We start from the raw sequence: 20,641 nt of genomic DNA on the forward strand, positions 1-20,641 counted from the left end.
ATCGAGGGACGTGATCATTCCCCTCTATTCGACATTGGTGAGGCCACATCTGGAGTACTGTGTCCAGTTTTGGGCCCCACACTACAAGAAGGATGTGGAAAAATTGGAAAGCATCCAGCGGAGGGCAACAAAAATGATTAAGGGGCTGGAGCAAATGACTTACGAGGAGAGGCTGAGGGAACTGGGATGGTTTAGTCTGCAGAAGAGAAGAATGAGGGAGGATTTGATAGCTGCTTTCAACTAGCTGAAAGGGGGTTCCAAAGAGGATGGCTCTAGACTGTTCTCAGTGGTACCAGATGACAGAACAAGGAGCAATGGTCTCAAGTTGCAGTGGGGGAGGTTTAGGTTGGATGTCAGGAACAACTTTTTCACTAGGAGGGTGGTGAAGCACTGGAATGGGTTACCTAGGGAGGTGGTGGAATCTCCTTCCTTAGAGGTTTTTAAGGTCAGGCTTGACAAAGCTCTGGCTGGGATGATTTAGTCAGGGATTGGTCCTGCTTTGAGCAGGGGGTTGGACTAGATGACCTCCTGAGGTCCCTTCCAACCCTGATATTCTATGAAACCAATGGTTCATTTAGCCCAGTTCCTGTCTTCCGACAGTGGCCAATGCCAGGTGCTTTGAAGAAAATGAACAGAACAGGGCAATTATCAAGTGATCCATCCCCAGTCATCCACTCCCAGCTTCCAGCAGTCAGAGACTTAGGGATACCCAGAGCGTGGGGTTGCATCCCTGACCACTTGGCTAATAGCCATTGATGAACCTATCCTCCATGAAGAGTTAATAATGAGTATCCTTAGTATGTGCCTATAAAAGGGCCGGATTTTTTTGATACATATCCATTTACTGTTATAGCAGCATATAAGTTGGAATATAAAACTGAAATCCAATTTTGAAATTTAGGGCCTACCAATTGCATATAGAGTATCTTTTAAGAACTGCCAGTTCACTCTGTCAAAAGGTTTTTCTGCATCTAGCGATCAAAATAGATGAGGCTGCTTGGTGGAGTCTGCAAATAAGATGAGATCCAAAACGCTGAACATTATCCATTAGCCTGTTTGATACAAACCTTGTCTCTTCTCTTTATATATAGGTAATATTTTTTCAAGCTATTTGCTAAGACAACAGCATAAAGTTTTTCATCTTGATTTAATAAGGACATGGTCCCGTAAAACACACCATTGGATGAGTCCTTACCAGATTTTGGAATAACAATGATTTGTACTTCTCTCCAAGTATCTGAGATCTTTTATTCTTTTGATATTTTATTGATGAGATTTGTCAATTGTTGTATTAGTTGCATCCTAAAAATGTATAGAAATCTGGAGAAAATCCATCAGGGCCAGGACATTTACAGTTTTTAAGGGACTTAACCTCCAGGACTTCCTTTGCTTGAATATCTTCCTCAAGGAATTCTAGGTTTGGGTGATCTGGTTTTGGTATGTCAGCTTTAGCTAAATATTCCTTTATTAACTTATGGTCGGCTGACTCTGGGGAGTACAGACATTTGCAAAAGTGTCACATGTATCTTTTAGGCCAGTTGCAAATTCATTTGGCGCTTTCTAGACTGGAGATGTTGTTTTATTTTCTTTTAAATTTTTCTATCACTTTTTTGTTACCTTTTTCATAATGTAATTGTTCTGTATGTCTGATTGCCTGTTCAGCTTCTTCTGTTTGTAGTAAATCTAACTTGCTTCTGGCGCCTATCTTTATACATGTAATGCGATTGATTTGTCCAATGTAATCTTTTAAGTTTTTCAACTTCATTTAGTAATGTTTTCATTTCCCCTTTTCTAACTTTTTGAACACAGGATTCTTTGTTAATTAAACTGCCCCAATCCCGGCTTTGAAGAGATCTCTTAGAGTGCTTATTAAAATATGGTCAGCCTTTCTTTCCTTAAATATTTCTTAATTTCCTCTCTGATATTTTGAACTCTTTTCTGGTCATATAGAGATGGGATGTTTAATCTCCAACTTTTCGTTTTAGGAGTGTCTTCCCAGTTTCTAATAAAAAACCAAACTAGTACATCTGACCAGGAGATGCAACTTTGCTGTGCAGACATTGTTATATGGAGTATTGAAAAGAAGGAGTATTCTCTTTCCTTTAGATTAAGATACTTCCAGGAATCACACAAATCTTGATCATTCATTAGAGAGATTAATTCTGTGCCTGATTTTCTAAACTTTGTTATTCTGACCCATTTAACCTTGGGTTTCAAACACAATTATAATTGCCTCCCATCTCAATAATATCTCCATCTCTAAAATCTTATAATGTCGGAGAGAATTTTTCTAGCAAAAGGCTTTTGACCTTGATTAAGGGTATAAATACTTCCTAATGCTAGCATTCTGTCTCCAATTGTGCCTCTAACCAGGGCCGGCTCCAGGCACCAGCATTCCAAGCAGGTGCCTGGGGCGGCAATCTTAAAGGGGTGGCAGTCCGTGCGACGTTAGGACAGCATGGGTTTTTTCGCTACCGCAGCAATTCGGCATCAGCTTGTATCTTCACAGTCCCGCGGCAATTCGGCTGCAGCTCCCTTCTTCAGGCAGCAATTTGGCATGCTGCTTGGGGCTGCAAAAAGTGTAGAGCCAGCCCTGCCTCTAACTAGTAGACATCTGCCTTCATTATCTAAATATTTATCCTTGAATTGGAAAAAATATATGTTATTCCTCTGTTATTTGATGTTACTGAAGAAATATAAGGAATATGAAACCAGTTCCCTTTTGTATTTATTATGTTCCTTCTTAATGTGCACTTCTTGTAGAAAGCATGCATCTGGGGCTTCAGCTTTGGTAGTTTGAAAAACTTTTTTTCCTTTTAAACCACTGATTAAGACCACTGGTATTTATGCTATAGCACGTAATTGCATTAGCCTTAATAAAAGATATGTAAATTGTTAGCTGGTAGATAAGATTGTATGAAGAAAAAGTAAAGCCAAACATTCTCTAAAGCCCTAATTCTAATTACTGGATTTTTTTACCCGTCTGATTTTTTTACAGTAATATTTTTTAACTGAAAGTGTATGTGTGACTCTGGTAGGTCTCTCCACTTACGTAAGCCAAAAATATTATTCAGCATGAAATATCCATTTTCATTTGCTAATATAAAACTTTGTTTGGATCTAAAGATTTTTATTGTAATCACCCTTACACAACTTTTCTCTCCTGTGATAATTTTTTTAACTTTATCTCACCTCCACCTGTTCCTTTGAGACTAGGTACCAACCAGCCTGTCCACTCCTCCCTCCATTCTACAGTAATGTAAAATTAACACACTCTGCATAAATATCAAGTTAAATATTAGAACATTAGTCTTAGTTTCTCCAATCCCTTCCCCATCTTCTCCCCCCATCCGCCAAAAAATCCCTCAAGCCTCCAGAAACCAGGAAAAAAAGAAAAACCAAAAAACCCTTCCCCTTTTACAATGTGGAGATTCACCAACATCCTAGATGGATCCAGCTAACCTGCCCAGTCCTCCAGTACAATGAACTCCCATTGCGGGGACCTCAATATCCACCACACTTGGAGCTGGGGCACTGTTCTCTTTTAGAAGGACCAATATCAGGGAGGAAGACACTAAGTTCTATGTCAGCCCCCTTCTCCATTTAAGTCCTATTTTTTAGCATGCAGCACACGCCTGCCTTCCTCCACCAAATCAGACAGCTAGCACATCTTTGTAATTCTTGCTTCCATTCCCCACTATATTCTGGTATTTAAATAATATCCTTATTAGGTGGTTCAGAGTTCTTTATAAGCCAAGTGGATACTCTACTTGTTTTTTCACTCTCTTATTACTTTCCTTACTCTTTTTCAGATTCATCTTGGATGTCCATCTCCTGATTAATCAATTTTTTGACTTTACTGTTCCTATTTTTGGTGATCTCTTTCTTCTAGGTTTTACTAATTGCCAATCATCATTCTGGCTTGCTGATTTAATGTCTGTGTCTTCATGGGAGTCTGGGCTGCCTTCTGTTAGCTTTACCTTTCCAAAGGTCCTAATCCTGTCTCCTTTTCCCCCTCTTATATCATATGTCTGTCCCTTAGGGTGAAGAGGTGCTTAAAAATGAACCCAGTCTGTAGCTTATGAACTTCCCTTAATGCTGCTATGACTTCAGCTAGCTCTCTTTTTTTGTTTTTGTTTTTGTTTTGTTTTGTTAGAGTGGTGGCTGCTAAGTCTTGGGAGATCAATACTTTATGATCCCCTAGCATTATTACAGGAAGATCTCTGGCTCTTCTTAAAATTTACTCTTGTTGCACAAAATAGTGCAGTCACCAAAACATGTCTCTTGGTCTGTTGGAATGTAAGAGGGGAGAGCACAGGGCTCTGTGAACTCTGTCTGCCTCAATCTCTCTGTCTTCTCCTGGGTATAAGAAGAGATATACTGCCTGGTTTAGGAATTGCACTGGATCCCCTTTCTTCACTCCTTCAGGTTGACCCCTAATCCTTAAATCCTCTCCTCACACGTTTCTCCATGTCTGCCACATTCTCTGCCAGATCTCCCTCTCCTTTTTTCTGGAATCTGAATTCCGTTCTGCAGCAGACCTCATTGCCTTCACTCTCTCCCCCAGGCCTATTTCCAGACCAGTCACTCCCACCTGTTTCAATGAGATCACTCTTAATTTCATCCACTGTGGCAGTTTGGGGGGATTTTAGGGATCTAATATTGAAAACTAGCTCACCAAAATCTTCTTTAGTGACAGAGAGCCCTCTCTCCTGCTCCCTTCTTCCCCTGAAGGACCTGCCATCTTGGATTTTTCCAGCTCACCCTGCTATGCAGTCTCACTGCTGTGTGAATTCCTTTTCTGGAAATAATTGTTCAGATTGGTCTCTTTATGTGAAGTATCTATCTAAGAATTAGGAGAGACTTTTTGAGAAGTCATGGGGGGTGAAGGGCAGAGAAAAGTGATGTCTGTGGATTGTGCCAGTTTTAACACAGAGCAAAAGGCCCAAACAGCCATTCAGCTCCTGTGATGTCACTTCCCTCTCCCTTAGTGTTTTCTTAAATTACAGACACACAGGCATGTTTTTAGCCCTAATGATTGCAGAAAAAAAGGTTGAAAACATGAATCCTAAAGCCTCAAAAAACATGAAACCTCTCCAAAATGTATTATTTTTAAAAATCTCATGATTCATGGGGGAGGGGGATGTCTGATGTGATTTTTGAATGCTTGGGGTTGACATTACTGCTTACATTCAGGATGTTTAATAAACAACACTTGCCCCAGTGAGTCAACAGAAATTAACTTGCAACTTCCTGCAGAATTCCACCTTCTGCTGACAGGTTGAGGCAACAGGACAATGCTGCCACCCTATGGCAGGCAGTAATATGACAGTAAAAAGACTGGTTTCTGAGTAGCAGCCCTGTTAGTCTGTATTTGCAAAAAGAACAGGAGTACTTGTGGCACCTTAGAGACTAACAAATTTATCTGAGCATAAGCTTTCGTGAGCTACAGCTCACTTCATCGGATGCATTCAGTGGAAAATACAGTGGGGAGATTTATATACAGAGAGAACATGAAATAATGGGTGTTACCATACACACTGTAACCAGAGTGATCACTTAAGGTGAGCTATTACCAGCAGGAGAGCGAGGACAGGGACATCATCTTCCTTTCCAAATGCAAACAGATAGACATCATACCAAAAGGACCGAAGGTAAAAAATCCATTACAATCTACATACCACACAGACTATGCTGACAGCTTGTGCCACACGCTCTCAAAGAAACTGCGGAACCACCTGATCAACATCCTCTACAGCAAACAGGGAAAGATTAAGAATGAGCTCTCAAAACTGCGTACTCTCATAAAAAAACAACCTTCCACACAAACTTCCTCATGGCTGGACTTTACAAAAACTAGACAAGCCATTTACAACACACACTTTGCTTCTCTACAAAAGAAAAAGGACACTAAACTATCTAAACGACTACATGCCACAAGGGGCCACAACAGTGGTTCCCTTAACCCACGCAGCAATATTGTTAATCTATCCAACTATACTCTTAGCCCAGCAGAAAAATCTGTCCTATCTCGGGGCCCCTCCTTCTGCCCCTACACCCCCACGAACATGATACAGTTCTGTGGTGACCTAGAATCCTATTTTCGACATCTCCGACTCAAGGAATATTTCCAACACACCTCTGAACAACATACTAACCCACAGAGACCTTGCTACCAAGACTACAAAAAGAAGGTTTCTGGGTGGACTCCTCCTGAAGGTCGAAATAACAGACTGGACTTCTACATAGAGTGCTTCCGCTGATGTGCACGGGCTGAAATTGTGGAAAAGCAGCATCACTTGCCCCATAACCTCAGCCGTGCAGTACACAATGCCATCCACAGCCTCAGAAACAACTCTGACATAATAATCAAAAAGGCTGACAAAGGAGGTGCTGTTGTCATCATGAATAGGTCGGAATATGAACAAGAGGCTGCTCGGCAGCTCTCCAACACCACTTTCTACAAGCCATTACCCTCTGATCCCACTGAGGGTCACCAAAAGAAACTACACCATCTGCTCAAGAAACTCCCTGAAAAAGCACAAGAACAAATCCGCACAGACACACCCCTGGAACCCTGAACTGGGGTATTCTGTCTGCTACCCAAGATCCATAAACCTGGAAATCCTGGATGCCCCATCATCTCAGTCATCAGCACCCTGACAGCAGGATTGTCTGGCTATGTAGACTCCCTCCTCAGGCCCTACGCTACCAGCACTCCCAGCTACCTTCGAGACACCACTGACTTCCTGAGGAAACTACAATCCATCAGTGATCTTCCTGAAAACAGCATCCCTGCCACTCTACACCAACATTCCACACAAAAATGGACTACAAGCCGTCAGGAACAGTATCCCCGACAATGTCACGGCAAACCCGGTGGCTGAACTTTGTGACTTTGTCCTCACCCATAACTATTTCACATTTGGGGACAATGTATACCTTCAAATCAGCGACACTTCTATGGGTACCTGCATGGCCCCACAGTATGCCAACATTTTTATGGCTGACTTAGAACAACGCTTCCTCAGCTCTCGTCCCCTAATGCCCCTACTCTACTTGCGCTATATTGATGACATCTTCATCATCTGGACCCATGGAAAAGAAGCCCTTGAGGAATTCCACCATGATTTCAACAATTTCCATCCCACCATCAAGCTCAGCCTGGACCAGTCCACACAAGAGATTCACTTCCTGGACACTATGGTGCTCATAAGCGATGGTCACATAAACACCACCTTATACCGGAAACCTACTGACTGCTATACGTACCTGCATGCCTCCAGCTTTCACCCAGACCACACCACACGATCCATTGTCTACAGCCAAGCTCTATGATACAACCGCATTTGTTCCAACCCCTCAGACAGAGACAAACACCTACAGGATCTCTATCAAGCATTCTTACAACTACAGTACCCACCTGCTGAAGTGCAGAAACAGATTGACAGAGCCAGAAGAGTACCCAGAAGTCACCTACTACAGGACAGGCCCAACAAAGAAAATAACAGAACGCCACTAGCCATCACCTTCAGCCCCCAACTAAAACCTCTCCAACGCATCATCAAGGATCTAAAACCTATCCTGAAGGACGAGCCATCACTCTCACAGATCTTGAGACAGGCCAGTCCTTGCGTACAGACAGCCCCCCAACCTGAAGCAAATGCTCACCAGCAACCACACAACAGAACCACTAACCCAGGAACCTGTCCTTGCAACAAAGCCCGTTGCCAACTGTGTCCACATATCTATTCAGGGGACACCATCATAGGACCTAATCACATCAGCCACACTATCAGAGGCTTGTTCACCTGCACATCTACCAATGTGATATATGCCATCATGTGCCAGCAATGCCCCGCTGCCATGTACATTGGTCAAACTGGACAGTCTCTACGTAAAAGAATAAATGGACACAAATCAGACGTCAAGAATTATAACATTCAAAAACCAGTCAGAGGACACTTCAATCTCTTTGGTCACTCGATTACAGACCTAAAAGTGGCAATTCTTCAACAAAAAAACTTCAAAAACAGACTCCAACGAGAGACTGCTGAATTGGAATTAATTTGTAAACTGGATACAATTAACTCAGGCTTGAATAGAGACTGGGAGTGGATGAGTCATTACACAAAGTAAAGCTATTTCCCCATGTTTATTCCCCCCCCACACACACACACTGTTCCTCAGACGTTCTTGTTAACTGCTGGAAATGGCCCACCTTGATTATCACTACAAAAGGTCCTGTTTCCCCCCCACCCCCACCCCCCTGCTCTCCTGGTGGTCATAGCTCATCTTAAGTGATCACTCTCCTTACACAGTGTGTATGGTAACACCCATTTTCTCATGTTCTCTCTGTATATAAATCTCCCCACTGTATTTTCCACTGAATTCATCCGATGAAGTGAGCTGTAGCTCACGAAAGCTTATGCTCAAATAAATTGGTTAGTCTCTAAGGTGCCACAAGTCCTCCTTTTCTTTTTAGTAAAAAGACTGGTGTTACTCCGCAGTTTCCTGCTCCTCGTGTCAGCTGTTGTCCCAAAGAGCCAATTCCAACAATATCCCACATAGCAACGTGCTGCTGTAGTAGCTCCGAGGTTGTCCAGAGGGACCCAAAACAAATACATTACTGATTAATTGTTTAACTCTTATTTCCCTGGTTGATGCTAATCTATATCACCATTGCCTTTATCAGTTACCAGTGTGATCAGGGGAAACACCATCTGGCAAATCTAATTTCAAATATCAAAATAATGGCAAGAATGTGCAGAGAAGAAATATCCACAAATACCTGTGGTCAACATTTCAAAAACTTTGGGCCTTCATTTATGCCCGGAGAAAGTGCACAGTCAGACAGAGAAATTGTACTTCCAAACTAGTATTGGTGCAAGGAAATGTGACAACTGCAAGTTCCATACTACATTTTGGAGTGCTCAAACAAAGCACTGAGCCTGGCCTGATCATAGAATAGGCAACTGTGATTTTAAGAGATCAAATCATGATGGAAAAATGTTGACTCGAATTTCAAAATTAGCATGTAAAGAAATGCAATAGATGTAATCTATCTTGATTTTAATAAAACGTTTGATACCATGTCTGTGTCATTAAAATCTTCCCAACAAAATTCAAATTAACTTAGATAAGAGCTTTGTCACACAGATTGTAAACTGGCTGGATCATGAACAAAATGTAACAAAATAGTACCATATCAAGGGTGGACTAAGATGTCTAGTGGGGTTCTGCAGGGATTAAGGTTCAATATAATTTTACTAACATCTTTGTTAATGAATTGGGAAAGGAGTTACAGAATGTGTTAAATTTGCAGATGAAACTAAATAGGGAGGAGTGAAGAAGTGATAGGGAAATAATACAGAAGGAACTGGCAAGATCAGAAATAGTAGAGGCGATTGCAAAATTAGGTTAAACCTGGAAAAATGAAAGCTAAAACATGTGGGGAAATATAATCCAAAACACAGATATACTAGAAGTTGGAGAGACTTGAAAAGCATTCCTGGCAAAAACAGGCCTAATGAGAGTAGGAGACAGCAAATGTGAGGTGAATTTTTTATGATATGGCAGCAAAAAGTCAGTGTAAATCCTAAATCCTAGAGAAGTTACATTCCTACATCCTTGGGCTTTGTGCAAGGCAGAGTGAATTTCATTCTGCAAACACGTCTGAGGTAGAGAAGAGGCAAAGTAATACTGTTCAGATCTAGATTAGGCTTAGTCTTTCAGACCAAATAAAAACTAAAGTTAGGGTTAGGGTTTGATGGCACCAAATGATAAAAGTTATTCTTAGGAGATTTCAGCCCCAAATGGTGAAATCTCACAGGATCAGCTGTTTTAATGAGATTTGGGCCAGAGCCGAACAGAACTACAAAATGGCCCCATCCCACTGTGTTTAACACCTCTGAGAATTAGGCTGCTTATTTAGATGTTTAATTTTAGGCATCCAAGTTTGAAAATTTTGGTGTAATATGAACGGTGTGAATATTGGATTAAATAAATTGTATTTTTAAGTGATATAAACCTTCATGCATCAGGATATAATCACTGACTGACAGGTTAGTAAGAAACTTCCCATAATGGCAAATTACCCCATATTTGTCTACTCTGGGGTTTCTTGCACCTTTTTCTGAAGTATCTGGTACTGGCCATGGTTACACAGGATATTGGACTAGATGGACAACTGGTTGCACCTGCTTTGACAGTTCCTGTGTTCTGTGCCGCAGAGTTTATCCTGCAACACTGGAACAATGGCTTTAAACAACTAATGTGCAGTTATTGAATAGTTTTAAACAGGTTTTTTATTTCAAAAGAGAGGACAGTTTGATTAAAATGTGTCCCATGATTTTGGGCAGTTTTTAAACTATACATGCACAACTTCTATATGTTTTTCATAACCAGATCATGGCTTTTATATAACTGACTATTACAAACCAGGAGCTGTAATCACAGTGCACTACTGATGCTTCATGTTAGTATAATTGCTGGCCCCTCAGAGCAGCAGTGTTATTTTAACATTAGTTAGTTTAGCCAAGTCTTGAATCTCAGATCTGCGTGATATTTAACTGCTTCATGCTCAAAACGCTTTGATTCGAGTATGTGTTTTCCATGCATAGAGAGAAACCATATACTTTCAGAATGACCTTTGTTTTATATTGAGAGAATAACACACCATGAAAGAACAAAAGTAAGGTCTTCCTGAGAGAGCACACAATGAGTGTATCTTCTCTATCTGCTATGGACAGTAGTATGTTCCTTATATTTGAAGGTGTACACTGAAAACAGATACAACAACTGCTTAGGTAAATACAAGAAGGCTCCTTTTGACATTACTTTACTACTGTGTTTTCCAGTTGTATTGTTCAGACTTCCAAAGACAGTCTCTGCAATCAATGTAAACTGATGATTAACAGGATCATTTATATTGGGGCATCTGGAGAACTAAACAACAGGGATAGTCAAAAGATGTGCAAGAACAAACTGTATTTTAGTCTCAATGTTTTCCATGAATATTATTTTAATCAGAAACACTTCTATTCCCTCTCCTTCCAAACCGTAATCTTTGATGATTGTGCATGCTGTGCGTGTGTAGTAGTAGCTTTGAAGGATCATAATTTAACAGCAAGTTTCTCAGTAGGGTGAAGATGAAAATGTGCAGCCTTTTGGTCTTATAGTGAATTGCTAAATCAGTTTGCATGGTGTGACACAGTTCACAGCCTTGTGCTTGACATGAAAACTCTCCGTTAACATGTATTGTTACTATGCCCCACTGTGAAAAATGTGTTAAATTAGTTGGATGACACATAAGTAATCCTTACGGATTATGGCCACTGCTTTACCTTGTTCCAAGATAGAATTTTGTGTTTCTTCTTTGAGTCAGATAAATATTAATAACTTTAATTGGTACATTTTTATCACTATATGAAAGGTATTTTGACAGACCCAGACCAGTGGGGTACAGAACTCTGATAGAAGGCAAATATACTGGCCACTGGATGAATAGTTTTCTGTTCCCTGAGTAACCAGAGCAGGGACTGCGCTAGAGCAATCAGGAACCTGCTAGAACCAATTAAGACATGCAAGCTAATTAAGACACCTGGAGCAAATTAAGAACATACTAGAATCAATTATGGCAGGCAGACTAATCAGGACACCTGGTTTAAAAAAGGACCTCCCATCAGTTAGTGGAGGGCATGCAAGGAGCAGGGAGTGAGAAGGTGTGCTGCTGGAGGACTGAGGAGTACAAGCATTATCGGGCTTCAGGAAGAAGATCCTGTGGTAAGGATAAAGAAGGTGCTGGGGGGAGGCCATGGGGAAGTAGCCCAGGCAGCTGTAGCTGTCATGCCATTGATACAGGAGATGTAGGCAGCTGTAGCTGTCATGCTGCTGATACAGGAGATGTAGGCAGCTACTATCCACAGGGCCCTGGGCTGGAACCTGGTGTAGAGGGCGTGTCTGGGTTCCCCCTCCATGCCCCCAATTCCTGATTGTACACAGGAGGAGTTGACCTGATCTGTGAGCAATACCAGAAGCGAAGGTCTAATTTGGAAAAGGATCTGGCCTGTCCCCGACTCACTAGATGGGACAACAGAGACTGCAGAGATTGTTCTCCATTTCCCCTATGCTGGCCAGTGATGAGGTTAGCTGAGTAAATGGCAGGTTTGAGCCTCTAGCAGAAGCAGCCAAACTGAGGGCTACTGTGAACCTCTGAGGTGAGCAAATCTGCCAAAAAGTGCAGGACCCACCAAGGCAGAGGAGGAACTTTGTCACTGTGTATATGAAGTAGACTGGACATCTCTTACCCATTGATACTGAGCAAATTATTCATTGTTTTCTCCAAAATGTCTATGTAAACAGTCAGTTAAAGTCTACCAACCAATGAGGTGAAAAGATATGCAAAACAGAAAAGGAATGAAATGCTGTTGACTTTGGCAGATAATTTACTAACTATTTTTAATTATACTATCATCTGACAAGGTTCAGAGTGGTAGCCATGTTAGTCTGTATCAGCAAAAACAATTCGCATAAGCTTTCGTGGGCTAAAACCGACTTCATCAGATGCATTAGTCTCTAAAGTGTTTTAGTCCATGAAAGCTTATGCCCAGATAAATTTGTTAGTCTCTAAAGTGCCACAAGGACTCCTCATTATCATCTGAGTTGATTCACACCTGCGGTCAAGGCCCACATAACCCTGAGGGGATCACAGAGTTTTATATTATAGTTCATAGGCACCTTCCTCTGTGTTATAGAGGAGCAGCCTATAGAGTCCACAGAAAGGAAACTCAGATCACACCAAAGTGTTGCATGCTGGGACCTGTAAAAGTCCCATGCCTCTGTAGTAGTCTTGTTTAAGTGCCAGCTGTAGAGTGCTGACCGCACAAGATGAAGAACACAATTGTGTCCCTATCCTGATGTTCTTCCAGTCTAAACAAATGGACATCACCCATCAGACACAAAATGTATAGTGGGGCATAGAGAATGGCGTATAGGCCTATCTTAGAGCATAGGCATTTTTCTAATGTAAGGCATGGTGACAGCATTTTGAGTGGTAAGTGTTAGTATTGGTGGTGCGCAACAGGGCTCTTGCTAGTGCTATATTGGATAGGGAAAGAGTTTCATGTGTAGGTGAAGGCAGGGAAGAAGGCAGGAAGCACAAGAGTGTTCCAAGTATACAGCAGATCAGAACGTCTGCAGTATGATCCATTTTATGCCAATTAGGTGTGGTGGCAGGCTGCTGAATTGTTGGTCCTAATTCCATCTATAAAACATACATATTAATTTTTTTCAGCATAATGATCTTTTTCAGTAGCATATATCAGCCACCCTGTGAGTTAGCATTTGAGTATCACAAATGATTTCTCATCTGAATATTGCAGATTTTCAGTACATTTATTCAAAAACCTATTATACAGGCATGATGCAAACTGAATTGTAAATCTTAACAAAATTGCTTGTATTATATTAGATTAAATTTTATTCTAATCTAAAATGGTATTCACTGTGGGAAAGAAGTAGTGCATAAAAGCAGTGACATATAATTTCCTGGAGGAAAACAATGCCTTATGTGAGAGTTAAAATTGAAAAACATTCTGTGTCACTAACTTTGGGGGGAAATGCCTTAACATAATATAGTTGTTCTTAAAATTGAAAGACTTGAAATTCCCAGGTAAGAGTGTACCCAAAAAAAAAGTCAAACATTTGAATACAAGGAAATGCACTGTTAACGTCACCCAAACAGTTAGAGGCTACACTTCCACTTCCCTTTCAATCCTGCACAGCTGTGAAATATAGCAGCACCTACCTGACAAGCCATCCACCAGCAGCCCCCCCCCCCCCCCCACACACACACACACGGCGCCCCCCGCCCTCCCATTTAAACACAGGTATAAGTCTTGGACAGGTCACGGGCCATGAATGCTTGTTTATTGCCCATGACCAGTCCATGACTTTTACTAAAAATTCCTGTGACTAAATCATAGCTTTAGTTATGATTTACTGAATGTGTTTATCCAATTTGTATGCATGTATCATTTCTGTATCTGAAGTTAGGAATATTGTCTATGTAACAATTACAGCTGTGTGGGTATGCGCTTAGGAAATGCCCACCAGACAGCAAGCAATCAGCCTTAATGGGCCATTAGGAAAAGACAATCAGTCTTTGAAGATGTGAATCCCCCATCTTCCCAGGAGTTCCTTCCTGTGGACCTTGCAAATAAGCTGTCTCATGGTTGCCCTGACACTGCAAGGTCATGTGATAATGTCACCTGGTACAAAATACCACCTTGGACACTGCTGGTACTTTTCCACTGGAAACAAAGGCTTCCTGCCTTATGTGAATTCTATTTAAGGCAAGGAAGCAAGGCAATCTAGACTCTCCTCCATTGCCTGCCCAGGAAGGAAGACTGCTAAAAACACCTGAGGAGAAAGGCAAGGTTGAGTACAGACTGGACCCCTTTCTCAGCCTGGAAAGAGAAATAACTGGAACTCTAAGCTACAGAAACCCTGCAACTTGCCTAAAACAACATTTGGGGTGAGAAATTACATTTTGTAACCTGTTGAGTGTATTAAGCTTAGTTTGCATGTTTTGTTTTATTTGCTCAGTAAGCTTCCTTCTTCTGTTTGCTATCCGTTATAATCACTTAAAATTTACTCTTTGTAGTTAAACTTATTTCTTGTTCATTTCAAAACCCAGTTTGTGCAGTTCATATTTGGGGGTGGGCAAAAAGCCTGTGCATATCTCTCCTTTTGAGAGAGAGGGTGAATTTTAATGAGCTTGCGCTGTGCAGATCTTTCTATACAGCACAAGACAATATTATTTGGGGTTATTTCCCAAAGGGGGTGTGCACGTGAGTGCTGGGTGAACCCTTGAGCTAATTCCTCTCACACACAGCTGATCTCAGTGTCTGCGTCCATTTGCAGCTGGGTGGGTCCCTACCTGTGTGCTGGAGAAGGCTTGAAGGCCTGGCACAGCTAGGACAGGGTGAGGAAACCTAGGCTGGTGGAACAGGCGGAACCAGTGGGACCCCAACATATCAAGTGTCATCCTAGATTATGGGTCCAACCCATCACATTCTCTGGCCTTCATATTTCTCTGTCTCTCAGCCCTTTCCTGGGCCTCTTTCTTCCCCATCATTAGCCTCCCAATTTCTCTGTGCCTTCTCTGGGTTCTCTTTTTAACCCATTTCTCCTCCACCTCCTGGCCATCCCCTACACATCCCCTGTGTTGTGTTAATTGCACACGCAGATCATTCACAATAGCTGACATTACTGGGCTAGCATATAGCATATACACATACCATATTGGGATAATCAGAGCCGTTTATATACTGGCATGAATATAGATGTCATTTAGGATGTGAGCTTTTTACTTTAATGTTTAGCTCCTTTTTTTTTTTCTGAAGGCACTAAACTCTTTCTGAATTGAGAGGTTAGAAACTAGGGTCACATTTTCTAGTGTGTTGTTACCAAAACAAAATAAATGCATTCTATCAGGAGGTAAGCTTATTGCTACCACCTGAAAGGCTTATAAATATATTTTTATTCTTGTTATCTGAGGACTGGAATATGGCTTGTGGTGTTAATTTATGAATTTGCTGCCACAGAGGCTTATGGCAGATTTTCCTGATAAGGTTTCCTTTCACTCTTGTTCACTGGTAAAAAATAAAGGAATTTGATTTACAGTAGATCCAGTTTCTACTGGAGTAGGGCAAAGCTGTGATTTTTCCTTGTAATGCTCATTTTCTCTTAACTAGTCCGCTAGCAGTAAATGAACCAGAACTTCATTAATGTCACACCTGTCACACAGCTTCTGCATGTTCAATATATCTGCCTCCCAGGGAAGGTAAAAAATTAGCCTGTAGTTGGAACATGCACACAGCAGGACCTTGCACAAGGAAGATAAAGTCTGTCAGTAGGAGGTATTGAGTCATTGATATTCTTCAGCTTCCGTCAGCGTAGGTTTATTTCACAACTAAAGTGCATTTTTAACTACACTTGCCCTTTAATTCAGAAAGAATTGAGTTTGTGGAATGCTGTTTGACCAGCCTGGTCAATATTTATGCATCAAGGCCTGTTGCTGGCAAAATCAGTTTACCAACAACAGAATGTTTGGTATATCCCATTTCTACTACTCCCTCCACTTCTCAGTGGCTCCCATTTTCTTCCCACTCTGTGGTGCTGAAGAAAAAGAATGTTTTATAATTGTTTTGGTTCTTGGCACTCAGTCTCCTCTGCCCCTGTCCCTGCTGGTCCACTATCCCACCGGGGGGACTTAGCCTGCTGTCTGTAACACACTAGTATTTCCTCCTCCGAGATAGAGTAGAATTGGGACTGACAGAGCAGATTCACTCAGCATAGTTGAGTGAGAAAGATGAACATCTCAGCACTAAAATCAGCAGCCATTAAACTAACAGTGACGGGATCCAAAGGGAACATGTTAAGAGATTCTAACATGCCCACTCCCCTTTGAATCTTATGAGCAGGGCGCACTCAAAGTCATTGTCTTCTTTGTGATGACTATTTAAACCTTTGCATGGAGATACAGCGGTTTTATACCAGCCTTTATTCTCAATTGTACAGCGGTTCCGGTTAGGTCGGCCTGCGGCAGGAGAAACAGAATGTTTGAGCCTAGATATTCTGACTAGTGTTCAAAAGTTGAAAACTTAAAGTTTTCTTAGTTAGTAACTGGAAACTGTTTTTTCCAGGGATAATTCTCCAAACTAGTTGTGTTTCTTGCAGCTGTGTACAGTCCTGAGCTGCCACTGGGTTGGGTGCATTCTGGTGAATGTTTGGATATTTTTAATACAATAGGAATATCGAAATGATCCGAGCCATAAGAAGTTTAAGATTCAAATAAGCATCCAAATATTGTATGTTTACCTGAGCCTGCAAAGGCTACCCAGGATTGTGCTTGCCAACAATCCCATTTTGGCCCAGACTGGCCAGGTTTTTAACCTCAATCCTAGGTTTTTGTTGTCCCAGGCAGCTCAGCTAACAGCTGATGTGAAAAAAAAAATGGATATCGTCCTGCCATAATGGGTTGCCATGGGAAACAGGTGGAAGGCCTGAGGCTACCTCAGCTTTCTGTCTCCTTACTCAGCTGCTCTGCCCCCTGCAGGGTGTGAGAGCTAAATATAAAGCAGCCAGAGAGCAGGCAGAATCCAAATGACCACCCAGTCTGAGCACTGAATAGTTCTGTAGTGCCCCTACCCCTGCCCCATCCCAGGGGCTGAGTGGGGGAGAAAGAAGGCTGAAAGGTAAACAGAAAGCTGGTGGATGCATGGGATTGAAGGACATTAAGGGAGATCTGGGAGGACCCAGAGAGACACTGGGTATCACAAAGGTCTAGAAGACAAAGGAGGAGTCTGGGTACCTGGGATTACTCACTAGAGAATAGAGGACATTCAGTAGGGTGGCAAAATCTCCAAACCTGCCTCATCTCCAACAGAGCTGAGAAGAATGCTAGAGCCTCCTCCCTCCCCCCCAGATGAAAAGAAAGGAGGAAATGTTCCCCACTGGAGAGAGAGTAGGGGAGATGCCCCATATCTGTCCAATCACTAATGGAGAGTGATGCCTCCTGAACATGCTGCTGGAAGACCAGGCCTTCTGTCCTTCCTTGAAGACATGGGGGTAGGAGGCTACTTGGCCTTCTCCCTCACAAAGGCTACTGCACATAAAGGAAGGAAGCTTATTTGGAAATAGAGGAGTTGGGTGGGGCCTCCACAGCTTCAGATAAACATCCAAACTTGCAGATGCATAATGCTGAGGCTTCAATCATTGAAAGTGTTCTAGTAAAGCCAACCTCGGATCCACCATAATTCATATAATTTGCAGCAGCTGGCAGCCCAACCAAACTCCTGGCTTTTTGAAGAATTGTTTCTGGGCAGGAGGAAAGAATTGTTAGGAACTCGGCACAGCCTCAGCAGTAGCCTCAGCATATAAATGTTTCTTTGGCAGGATACTGCACTCCAGTTAATTGCATACTTTTGTCTGAAACTAGCCCATCATGAGCCCAATATGTTCCTGAACTTGCTGAAATAAACAATGTGCATGCCTCCCTCTGGAGCATAGTCAATAGGGACTCACTGCCGACAGTACATATGATCGACCAGATATTGGGGAGCATAGCAAGGCACAACTCACTGGTGTGATGCTTCCTGCTGGTCATCCTGGGAATTTGCTCTCCAGCCTCCGGAGCACCTTCTGTAGGCTGGTGTCCCACTTGCCTCAGGCTCCCGTGTCCCTCCCAGTGCCCCTTCCCTCAAGGTTCTGTCCTCTGCAGTCCCCCCACAGTCTCTGGGTCTCCCCGCCCTGGGGAATCGCCACCCTCTATCCCCACCTTGCCTCAACGGCTACTGCCAGTCCTCATCTAGCCCCCGCACACTGGGGCAGACTGCAGTCTATACCACTCATCAGCAAGGAGGGTTTGGGCCTGCTGCCTTTGCCTAACCTTGGGCTGCCCCTCTGCAACCCCAGTACCTGCTTTAGGCCTTCAGCAAGGCCTGCAGGCTGGAGGTTTTCCAGCCTGAAGCTCCCCAGCTCCTCTGGCCTTTCCCCAGCCCTGCTTCACTCTAGGTACCCTGGTGAGCTCCCAAGCAGCCAGGCCCATCTCTCTCCACAGCTAGAGAGAGACTGCCTGAGCTCCTGACTCACAGCCTTTTATAAGGCCAGCTGTGGCTGCCTTCCCCCTCAGCCTAGCCTTTGGCTTTCAGCCCCAGACCTCTCCCAGGGCTGGCTGCAACCCTTTCAGGCCCAGAGCAGGTGACCATCCTGCTACAAGGAGCTTTGGATTAAAAAAAAAAAAGCATGGTTTACAGATGTCTGTAGAAGGAGTTTGTCATTGTTGACAGATGTATTCTTCTTTGGGGTGTGCTCAAGTTGATTCCATTCTAGGTGTGTGTGTACACCCATGTGCACAGCTGGAGATTTTTGCCTTAGCAGTATCCATAGAGTTGACTATGGTGCCCTCTTGAGTGCCGCGCTCATGCGTTGGTATATTAGACGCTGCCAACACTCTTAGTTTCTTCTTACTGACTATGACTTGTCTTGCATTGCAAGAGCATTAGCGGTTCTTCGCAGCCATTGTCTGTCGTCTTTGTATATAGTTTGTAGGTACTTAGTTAGGTTTGTTGGTCATTAGAGTCCTGGCTGGGACTTCGCCCTGGAGCGAGGCATGCCCCGCTCTCCCGGCTTCAAACCATGCTCGTCATGCAGCAGGCCGATGCCTATTAGTGACCCACATGACAGCTATTTGAAGTGTTTGGGGGAGTACCATAGAAAGGACAAGTGCAGAATCTATAAGAACTTTCACCCTACAACCCAGAAGGAGCGAGATATCTGCTTGAGGGCCCTCATTGGAGCCCTCCCACTCGGACCCCACACCGAGCACCTCAGCATTGGTGCAGAGCTCGCCGTCGACACTGGGCTCTTCCTGGCACCATTCCCCCTCACTGGTGCCTAAGAAGCAGCAAAAGAAGAGCCCCAGCACCAGAAGGCGATGTACCTGCCCTGGGACTTCACAGGGGTACTGCTGAGGTCAGACTGCCCAGCCCAGCCAGGGATCTGACTCTGGGGAGTGGCAGGGGACCCCAGCTCCTCCTAGGGCCCTTGTTGCTCAAAGCAGCCCCGGCAGCTAAAGAACAAGCAAGCCGCACCACAGACACCGCGCCAGGTGCCGGACTCAGCTTAAGGGCCCAATACCTAAAGGCAAGCCGGTCATAGGACTGCTCCATAGCGCAGTGGAGCATCCTTGGTTCCCAGACTGCAGGCGTAGATCCCCATCTCTGGGGTCTAGTACCCTGGCACCACGTCTCCAGTCAGAAGACCCAGGTCCCCAACGCCGTGCTCTCCCCCTACAAAACATGGGACACCACAGTTGAGGCACCAGTCCCCGTACCACCAGTACTGGCGAGCTTCCCACCAAAGATCGCCACAGCTCAGGTCACCTTCATCCAGATGGACTTCCAGACATCAGACCTCTCTGAGGCGGGATCACTCCCTATTGCAGCACCAGTTTTCATTCCCCCGGTACCGCTTGTCTGGCAGGCACCAATGCTCACCTCACTGGTCGCCGACCAGGGTCAGTCGGCAAACTCAGGCCTCAACAGCTCCACCTTGGCCCCCGGAAGGGCAATGGTCAGAGTTGGATCAGGAGTTCAGCCCCTCGCTAAGGAGGGGTGAGTCACCGCCGACCCATGAAACTGGCACAGCACCTGTAGCGACAGCAGGGACGGGGCCCGCTCAGTGGCCGTATTGGACCCCGGGGACATGCCCATAATGCCAATCCCATATTCCCACCAGTCCTCCCTTACTGCCTTAGACTAACCGCCGCCGGCACCGGAGTCAGAACACAGTACCAGATCCGATATGGGGGCAGCGCAGGAGCCCGTCCCCGGAGAAGGAATGGGAACCCGCCCCTCCCTAGGCGGTGCAGTTGTCGTCATAGTCTCCAGACAAACGGATGGTGAGTAATTCCCAAATGGGCAACCCCCCCCCCCCCCAACAACTTCATGGAGCACCAGGCCCTTCTTAAGGGTGGCTGCCACCTTGAACTTCAAAACTGAGGAGGTCACAGAGAAGTCCGATGACCTCTTCAACATTATTTCCTCCTCCACCCCAGCCCAGGTCGAACTACCCG

The 20,641-nt window shown here is 43.7% G+C and overlaps 1 protein-coding gene across 4 annotated transcripts in view; it reads left to right on the forward strand.

Annotated features, from left to right (window-relative positions):
• RAB3C (RAB3C, member RAS oncogene family) overlaps window positions 1–20,641 on the forward strand; it is a 210,997-nt gene that overhangs the window by 158,278 nt on the left and 32,078 nt on the right. Inside the window, exon 2 of one of the 4 annotated variants that reach the window (XM_075128485.1) lies at window positions 14,355–14,536. The exons of 2 other annotated variants lie outside the window; for them this stretch is intronic. In XM_075128485.1, the coding sequence (XP_074984586.1) occupies window positions 14,355–14,536 (182 nt within the window). The remainder of the gene's footprint in view (window positions 1–14,354; window positions 14,537–20,641) is intronic. One more of the 4 variants, XM_075128486.1, reaches the window with a different exon arrangement.

The sequence above is a fragment of the Caretta caretta genome, chromosome 5, assembly GCF_965140235.1.
Source record: "Caretta caretta isolate rCarCar2 chromosome 5, rCarCar1.hap1, whole genome shotgun sequence".
In the NCBI taxonomy this organism is placed as follows: domain Eukaryota; kingdom Metazoa; phylum Chordata; order Testudines; family Cheloniidae; genus Caretta; species Caretta caretta.